This window comes from Phodopus roborovskii, unplaced genomic scaffold (genome assembly GCF_943737965.1).
Source record: "Phodopus roborovskii unplaced genomic scaffold, PHOROB, whole genome shotgun sequence".
In the NCBI taxonomy this organism is placed as follows: domain Eukaryota; kingdom Metazoa; phylum Chordata; class Mammalia; order Rodentia; family Cricetidae; genus Phodopus; species Phodopus roborovskii.
In genome coordinates this window covers 11,660,723-11,670,327 of record NW_026125059.1, presented here as the reverse complement: position 1 = coordinate 11,670,327, position 9,605 = coordinate 11,660,723, and the positions used below count along the sequence as shown (strand labels likewise).

Sequence of the window (9,605 nt, the reverse complement as noted above, 5' to 3'; positions counted from 1 at the left end):
AAAAAAGATACAGAATGCCCAGTTCAATGGGAAACTTACATAAACAATGCATGCTCTTCCAGTGTAATATCTATTGAATAAGTGTTTGTTTCCTGAAATTTGTGTCAAATTGGGCAGCCTGCCTTTTACTGGCTAAATAAATGGTGTACTGTTGAGTTAAAGTTAAGGTGGAGTAGGCAATTTCAGAGAGTGGTAAAGCATCCCTGAGGAGCTATCATTGTTCTGCAACCAAACGCAAAGGGAGCCAGCCATTATTAGATGTAGAAGAGCATCCAGTCAGAGGTAGGAGCAAGTATCAACGCTGTGAAGTGAAGTAAGCTTGGAGATGGAACAGAGAAAGCAAGCTGAGCTGGCTGCTGAGGCCCCTCAAGTAGCCCCGGTCTTCTCTTACTACATTTCACTAGCTCCACCTGGTTTCCAAGCCTTCACCATTTTCCCCAATGCTTGCCAGCTGTCTCCTGGCTTTTGAAAAGGTAAGTTGTCTCTTGTTCAGGGTCCTCCCCTGTTCATCCCAGTTATCTTCAAGTTGCTACCGGTTTACATCATCTGAAAAAAAAAAAAAAAAAAAAAAAAAAAAAAAAAAAAGGCATTTTGAGAAAGGATCTCAGTCCCTAGCTCTGACAGGCCTCAGATGTGGTGAATCTCCTGCCTCTGCCACCTACAGGCCAAGTGATAGGATAATAAGCGTGTGCTATCATTTCCAGCTCCTGCAAACTTTTATAGGCTTCGTGTGTGTGTGTGTGTGTGTGTGTGTCTGTCTGTCTGTCTGTCTGTCTGTCTTCCTCAGTTCCTCCCTACCTTAGTTTTTGAAGCAGGATCTCTCATGGAAACAGGCGCTCACCGATTGACTACACTGGCTGGCCATCTGGCCCCAGGGATCTTCCTGTACCTGCCTTCCCAGATACGGGATTACAGTCAGGCAGCCCAGGAGGACTTTTATTTGACTTCTGGGGGTTCGAACTCATATCTTCTTAATTTCATGGCTATCCCTTAACCAACCAAGCTATCCCTCAGCTTGAAAGTCTTACTCATGCGGTTATTCTGCTTGTCCTAGAATGGACTGTCTCTCCCTTCTCTGACGGAAACGAGCATAGTCCATCCCACAGTTGAAAGTCTCTAACAGCCACTTGCAGAACATGCCTTGGTCTGAGCAAAGAAATCCAAACCAGCGGCCTGCGTCAAAGGACGCGGTCTCTTGCGTCGACACAGCAGAACAGAGCGGGGTTCCGATTGGCCCTTCCAGCCGGGGTGGAGCCAAAAGCATCCGTGGCCCCGCCCCTTGCCTCGGCCTCTCTCGCACATGCGCTGTGGCCGCCACCTTCGGCGCCGCGCCATTTTGCCGGGGTTTGAATGTGAGGCGGAGCAGCGGTAGGAGTGGGTAGCGTCGGCTGCAGCTCTTGCCTGGGATTCCCTTCTCGGTCTCGGTGTCCCCACGAGGTGAGGCATGGAGTGAGCAGGGTGGCCGTGGGGACGCGGCGGAGGGAGGAGACGAGCGCTGGGAAGTGGGTCCGGGCCTCCGCTTGAGGCCGCGCTCCGGCGCCTCCCCGCACGCCGCCTCAGGGCTGGGCCTGACCGCTCCGGGAAGCGAGGGCAGCTTGAACTCGGCCTCACGCTAGCTCCTTTAGCTCCCTCCCCTTCCCTTCCGGCGCCGCGCTGATTGGTCGCGCCGCCGCCCTTCGTTCCGTGGATGTTCCCTGATTGGTCGCGCCCGCGCGTCCGTTCTCGGCGCGCCGGCCCGGCCCGCAGCGTGAGCGGTGTTCGGCGCCGAGGCCTGACTTGGCCGAGCAGGTCCGGTCCCTGGTTTTGAAGGAGGCCGGAGCTCACCACTTTGGCTTCGCGGGTCTTCGCCCTCCGCCGCAGTGGACCTGGGTCTCGGGGTCTCACGTGGCTGGATCCTTCGTGCTCCTAGGACCTAAGGGACATACAGTCAAACGGGCTTTCCCCTTCGGGGACGCGCTGGCTTTCGAGTTGGATAATCTGGCCTCTTGCATACATAGTCTCTCCCTAGGAGTGTAATCCAGGGCCAGTCGTTGTCCCCATGACAAAGTTAATGTTCCAGTAACGTGATGCTGGTCCGTGTTCTCGCACATGTTGAGCAGTCTCTTCCACTGAAGTGGAATTCCTATCCTCACCCCAAGCTTAGAGTCATTACTCGCACACTTGGTCGAGTGGCTTTAAGGTTCCCCTGGTTGTTGACTGTGCTTCCCAGTGGTCTCACCTGAACTGCCGTCCACCTCCCATCCCTCCAGAAGCATGGTAGCCATGCTGACCTGCTCCTTTTTAAGTATTCCCAGTCCCGTCCTGCCGTGGAGTCCCCGCCTTCCCGATCTTAGAAGCAGCTAGCCTCTAAGGCGAGGCTGCCTCTCTGCCTTTCAAGTTCCCCTCTTAGGCATCAGTTCTCACTTCTCCGCTTACATCATCCGGGTTTATTTGCTCCATAGCATTGGCCTTATAGGTAGTTCTTACTGCTTGTTGCTGTCTTTTTCATCTGCTCTGATGTTAGCTCTTCGAGGATAGCCTTTCTTGTCTGTTGCTGTGTCCTATGTTTTCGTGCCACATGATGAATGCGCCTGTCATTCCATGAAGACATGGAAGCCCCCCCTTAAGTTTTGAATAAAGGGTCTTGCATGGCCCAGGCTGACGAATCTTCCTACACGTGTAGGCTACCACACCCCAACTCCCTTTCACCCTCTTTCCATTTGCACATAGGAATTTTACCCCCCTCTGGCTTCTTTGATTTCTAATTGGGATTTGGGGAGCTGTTCTCTGCTAGGGATTGGATGGGTGAGAGCAATACTCTTAATTGTGGAATTGATTTATTGCTTTGGTTGTTTAATAACTTCATTCTAGTTAATCTCTGGGAATATAGTGGAGAAAAAAATGGACAAGGTTTCTCTTTGGGGTTCTTATATTCTAATTGTGGGGAGAACATGAATTAGATTTTTCAGATAGTGACAAGTGACAGAAAGGTGACAGAAGACAATTTCTCTGAATAGGTGCCATTAGAGCAGAGACTATCCAGGGGAAAGTGAGGGAACAGTATTTCAGGCAGAGGGACTAGAATGCACAATTTCAAGGACAGAAACTGACTTGGAATGTTAGGACAATTTAGGAAATCCCAGTTAGGATGTGTGAAGAAGAGAGATCATATGGGTCTTTGTAGGTAGTGTAAGGAGTTCAGATGTGATAGTGGTAGATTACCGTGATTGAGTAGAAGCGGAGAAAGGAAGTAAGTACTCAAGATACTGCCCAGCCTACTGTTTTCTTGAAGTGTTGTTAATAATTGTTCTTTTAAAAAAAAAACTAAGGATAGAGTAGGCAAGATGGATTGATAGTAAGTAGTCCTTACCTAGCCTAATAACCAGGATTTGTTCCCTGGGATCCACATCGTGGAAGGAGAGAACAGACTCCTACACGTTGTTTTCTGACTTCCACACATATGCTGTGGCACACATACATACAATAAATGCATATGATAAAAATTTTGGGGACAGGAGAGATGGCTCAGGAGTCAAAAGCATGTATTCCCCTTGCAGAGGACCAAAGGTAGGTTTCCAGTACCCACAGGTGGTTCACTATTGCCTATACTTCTAGCTCCACGGGATCTGATGGCCTTTGGCTTCCTTGGACTTCAGCTGCCAGGTATACATACATAAAGGCAGAAACATAGAGATACACACATACATATACATTTGTTAAAATTTTTAAGTTGAGTGTAGGTGTTAAGGTATGCTCTTAATATGTATTATGGGTTTTCATTTATTAGATTTCTTTCCCTCCCCCTAGATGTAAGGAAGGCCTCAGAAATGCTTATCTCAGTGCAGTAGACATATCTAAGAAAAAGGCAAACATCTTGGATCATTTTATCATTGGTGTTTGTGACAGGGCCATAGGAAACTTTATTCCCAAAATCTTCATTTGTAACTGAAGGCCTGTAGGAAGAGGCTAGACTCATTCTACTCATTCTAGTTTAAAAAAGATGTATTCAGTGTGTGTGTGTGCAGTGTGTACCTGATGCCTGAGGAAACCAGAAGAGGGCATCATTCCCTGGAACTGGAGTTGCAAATGGTTATGAGTTGCACTGTGGGTACTGGTAACTAGTCAAGGTCCTCCTCTTATAGCAGTTTGTTCCTTGACTAAGCAAGAGTCATCTAGGAAGAAGGAACATTAGTTGATGGATTGTCTCCATCAGGTTACCTGTAGTCAAGTCTTTGGGATTATTATTATTATTAATTGATTACTGGTTAATATAGGAAGGCTTAGCCCACTATTTGTGATACCACTCCTGAGCATGTGGTTCTAGGTGGTATAAAAAAAGCAAGTTGAAATCCCAGCACTTGGGAGGCAGAGTCAGACAGATCTCTTTGAGTTTGAGCGCAGGCTGGTCTACAAAGCAAATTCCAGGATAGGCTCCCAGAGATTGATCTTCTCTGCCTCCCAGATCCTGGGATTAAAGGCATGTACCACCACTGCTCAGTTTTGAACATGGTATTTATCATAGCAATAGAAAGCATACTAAAGCAAGCAGCAAATGCTCTTAACTGCTGAACCATCTCCCAACCCCAAGATTTTTGGGAGAAGAGCAAACATGAAGACTAGAACTCAAATCCCAAGCACTTACTTAAAGTCAGGTGGAACATGAATGCCTATAAGCCCTGCATTGTGGGTGGGAAACAAGCGATCCCAAGATTGTATCAAACATGTGCTCCCAAGTTACGTTTGGTTACCCATCCTGAAGCTCAGTATTGACTCACCTTGGGATAAGCCCTTTTATAGCTAAGGGAAAAGGACTTCCGGTAAGAATACAGCTAGCATAGTTTTGGGGTTTTGTTTGTTTGTTTGAAGATCTTGGTTTCTGGCTTTTGGTCCATGCCCTGCCAAGGCACATTAGGGAGTAGTCCTTGCCTTCACTTTTTCTGAGTGTGTAATCCCAGCAAGGAAGATTGTTCAAGGCCAGTTTGTGAGACCTTGTCTCTGTTATTCGCTCTTTAGAATGTCTGATCATCCTCTTTAAATGCTGCTTCTTTCTCCAGCTTCTAGGCTGTCTTCTTTTTACCGCTGGGCTTTCTGTTGTGTTCTTAGTTCAGCCTTGTCATTTCCACTTAGAGGCTGCCCCGGGGAGCAGAAAAAAGTATCATGAATCAGGCAGGTTTATTTGAATAAGACCTGTCTCTATCGACATGGGCTTGCAGATGAACCACAGAGTTCTCTTATTGTTGTTTGAAATGAATGGTGCCCAGGGGTGGTACACGCTTTTAATCCAAATGCTTGGGGGTATGTAGAGGCAGGTGGATCTCTGAGTTCAAGACCAGTCTGGTCTATACATTGAGTTCCAGGACAGCCAGGACTACACAGAGAAACCCTGTCTCAAAAAACAAACAAAAAATTTTTTTTTGTTATGTGCACATCCATGCATGTGCCATGACATTTGTGGGGAAATAGGACAGGTTGAGGGTGTTGGTTCCCTTCTTGTACTGTGTTGGTCTGGTCATTAAAACTTAGGTTATCAAGCTTAGTAGAAAAAGTGCCTTAACTCATGAAGCTATTTCACTGGTCCTTGTAAATACATATTTGGGGGAATCACATACTATGACACATGTGGGTATCAAAAGATAATTTTGTTTTGTTTTCACCTTTATATGAGTTCCAGGGATCAAACCTAGATTCCCCCAACCTTCTTGTTGACCTATACATGTGTTTGCTTGTTTGAGCTTTATTTATTTATTTATCTTGTTATTTTGGGACAGGATTTCTCTAGCTTTGGAGCCTGTCATGGAACTGGCTAAGTAGACCAGGCTGGGCTGAAGCTCACAGAAATACAGCTGTCTCTGCCTCCTGAGTGCTGGGATTAAAGCTGTGCACTACCACTGCCCAGCTTTCATTTTATGTTTAATTAATAAAATAGTTGTGTGTGTGCCAGAAGAAGGTATCAGATCCATTGGAGCTGGAATTACAGGTAGTTGTGAGCTGCCTGATGTGTGTGCTGGGAACTGAACTCACATCTTCTGCAGTAGTATAGATATCTCAACTGCTGAGCTATCTACCCAGGCCATTTTTAATTTTTACAGCATATTGTTGGTGTGTGTGTGTGTTTGCATCTCTTTTTTGGTTATTAATATTTCAGGCAATAAGATTAATTTTGTTTAAAGTTTTAAGATCCACTAGGGAGGGGGCAGAGGCAGGGGATCCCTGTGAGTTGAAGGCCATCCTGGTCTACAGCGGATGTTTCAGGACAGCTAGGGCTACACAGACATTGTCTCGAGAAGCCAAAAAAAGAAAGAAAATGGCTTTCAGACCATACTCCCAACTACCAAGAATTACTTCCTTAAATGCAAATTTTGAATGTGTAGTTTATAGTAAATACTTAGCAATGTGTGTTCTGCATGAAGGAATTCTACTTTAATCAGGAGTTTTTGTTGTTTTTCTTTGATGGGGTCCCATGTAGCATAGGCTGACCCAGAAATTCTTTATGTGGCTAAGGATGACCTGGAACTCCTGATCTTGCCTCTACTACAGTTTTTGGTTTTCTAAATATTTATTTACTATGTTTACAGTGTTCTGCCTGCACACCAGCCACCAGCAAAGGGAACCAGATCTCATTATAAATGGTTGTGAGCTACCACCATGTGGTTGCTGGGAATTGAACTCGGAACCTCTGGAGAACAGCCAGTGCTCTTAACCTCTGAGCCATCTTTCCAGCCCTGTTTTTGTTTTTTGAGACAGGATTTCTCAGTATATATCTCTGGCGATCCTGGAATTCAACTCTGTAGAGATCCTCCTGTATTAGGCTTTTTAAAAATAGCATTTAATTTTCTAAAAATTTTATTTTGTATGTGTATGATTCAGGGAATGCATATACCATACTACTTGTGGCTTCTGGGAATCAATCTCTCTAGTCACCAGGCTTTGCTAGAAGTGCCTTTACCTCCTGAGCTGTCTCAATAGCCTTATGTTTTTGTTTTTACATTTTACTTTTTTAAAATTTTTATGTTATTTTAGTTTTTCAAGACAGGGTTTCTCTGTGTAACAGCTGCAAGAGCTGTCCTGGAACTCCCTCTGTAGACCAGGCTGGCCTAAACTCAGAGATTCACCTGCCTCTGCTTCCAGATTGTTGGGATTAAAGGTGTGTGCCACCACTGCCAGGCTTACATTTTACTTTTATGAATACACAAAATAATAACATTTTTAAAAAGGGTTGGGATTGTTATCAGCTAAACACCTATTTCAGGGATAGACTAAGCTATATGAATCCATCTCAAAAAGCTCCTGCTCCCACTATCTCAAAGAACAAAAAAAAAAAAAAAAACCCAACAAACTACTTCAATTGTATAAATAGGGTTGTAATACAAAAGTATTCATAGTTGGGTTTGCTGATGCATGCTTGTAATCTCAATACTTTACAGAGCAGGATTATGGTACAAGTTCAAGACCACCCTATCTGTCTAAAGAGTTTTGGGCTGGCCAGCTAATAGTGAGACTGCCCTTTAAAGCAAAATAGAAGAAAACAGAAACAAAAAGATTCATTTGTGTTGTTTACTTTCTCCTCAAGAGATAATTATTCAGACTCTTTTATTTTTAGATTCAGAGCAATGGAGCTCAGCGATGCAAATTTGCAGACACTGACAGAGTATTTGAAGAAAACCTTGGATCCAGATCCTGCTGTTAGACGTCCAGGTAAAGATGCCTTTGTTCTTTGATTGATTCATTCTTTGACACATGACGGAAATCTTTTGTGCAATCTGCCTGGTTGTAAATAATAATTTTTTAAAAATCCAACATACATGTAACATGGTTGGCTGCTTATAGTAGCTATAACACATGATGGAGTATTTGTTGTGTGTAAAATAGCTTTTATTTGACATCTTCTGGAGTAAAAATACTAGTGTGTTTAGAAAGCTTTGTCTCATGAACTTTCTGAAAAAAATCACATTTAAACTTTATGAGCACAATAATTAAGGCATCAAACTAGACGTAATTCCCAAGAGGTGATTAAGTGAATGAATTCAAGTAATAAAATTATTCCCCTGGTAGCTTCATTTTATTAATATGGTCAAAGACCTATTATAAACTTGGAATTTCAACCTCAGATGCTCCTAAGAGTCAGATGTGAAAGTAAATGAAAGAATTCTAGCCAGGTGGAAATTAGTGGTCTGTAAAGATGTGTGCTTGTTAAGGGTGGGTAAATGTTTGGATTTTTTGTTGTGATGGTTTTGTTTTTATTTTTCAAGGCAGTTTTCTGTGTGTATGCTTGGCTGTCTTGGAATTTGCTCTGTAGACCAGGCTGACCTCAAACTCACAGAGATCCACCTGCCTCTGCCTTCTGAGTACTGGGATTAAAGGTGTATGCCAAAACCTCCTGGCTTTTTGATTTTTAAGACAGGATTTCTCTCTATGTAGCCCTGGCTGTCCTGGAAAGTCTCTCTGTAGACCAGTCTGGCCTCAAAATTCAGAAGTCCACCTGCCTATGGCTCCTGAGTGGTGGGATTAAAGGAGTGTGCCATCACCACCTGCCTTGTTTGGAATATATTAACTATAAGGATGATGCAAGCCAGTTTTTATGTGGTCAAATTTGCAACTTTGCTTGAAAAATAAAAAGATACCAATATGAAGTACCCATATTTTTGAATGATGATAACCAGCTTCAAAAGACTGGAAATGTGGGGGTCAGAAAGTTCTTATGAAGAGACAGTTGGTGATTCTTGATACCAGTGTCTGTGTGAACCAGAAAAACCCTAATCATCTTTAGGATGGAGAGGATTTATCTTCAGAGGATCTGAAGGCACAACTGTTAGAGGGAAAAGTTGTATACAATAAATAGAATTGCAACTGTGTGGGTGGTTTGTGTCCATGCCATCCCCCCAACCTGCATTCTTTTGTTTGCTGGGTAAGAAATCCAGTACCAGGAACTACTTCTGAGTAACTTCTGAGTTATAGCCCTAGCTTCATCCTATTCTAGAGAAGTCTGCATGATTTCTTTTTCTAGTTATTATACAGTGTTATTAAAGCCATTTCAAGCCAGTTTTACAATGTACTTTGAGCATATGCTCCCCCATTGACTACCCTCTTTATTATCCCCATCCTGTGTGATATCTATGTGTGTATATGTATGTGTGCATGCACATGCAGAAACCAAAGATAATTGTTGGCTATCTTTTTTAAAATTTATTTTATGTGTGCGGCTGTTTTACGTGTGTGTGTGTGTGTGTGTGTGTGTGTGTGTATGTATGTGTGTGTATATGCACTGAGTGTGTGTATATATACCTTGTGTGTTCTTGGTGCCCAAGGAGGCTAAAAGAGGGAATTTTATCTCGTGGAGCTAGAATTACAGATGGTTTTAAGTTGCCTCATGAATGTTGGGAACTGAACTTGGGACTTATGGAAGAGTGTCAAGGGCTCTCTGACCCCTCCCCATAATATTTTTTCAGACAGGGTCTGTGAAACAGGAGTTCACTGATGTGGTTAGACTGGGTGGCCAGCAGTCTCCAGGGATCCACCTACCCTGAGATTACAACTATGCTCTCCTATACCCCATTTTTATGTGGGTAATGGGGATGGAACTCAGGTCCACATGCTTGAGTGACTAATCACTTCCCTGGCCCAATCTT

At 43.8% G+C, this 9,605-nt stretch overlaps 1 protein-coding gene across 2 annotated transcripts in view; it reads left to right on the top strand.

Moving 5' to 3' along the window:
- Positions 1-1,295: 1,295 nt before the first annotated feature.
- The window catches only part of Cse1l (chromosome segregation 1 like), a 40,243-nt gene continuing 31,933 nt past the window's right edge, over positions 1,296-9,605 (top strand). Inside the window, exons 1-2 of one of the 2 annotated variants that reach the window (XM_051186068.1) lie at positions 1,296-1,437; positions 7,580-7,674. In XM_051186068.1, coding sequence (XP_051042025.1) covers positions 7,590-7,674 — 85 coding nt within the window. In that variant the 5' untranslated portion in view covers positions 1,296-1,437; positions 7,580-7,589. Of the gene's footprint in view, positions 1,438-1,735; positions 1,789-7,579; positions 7,675-9,605 lie in introns of those variants that run through there. The other variant, XM_051186076.1, reaches the window with a different exon arrangement.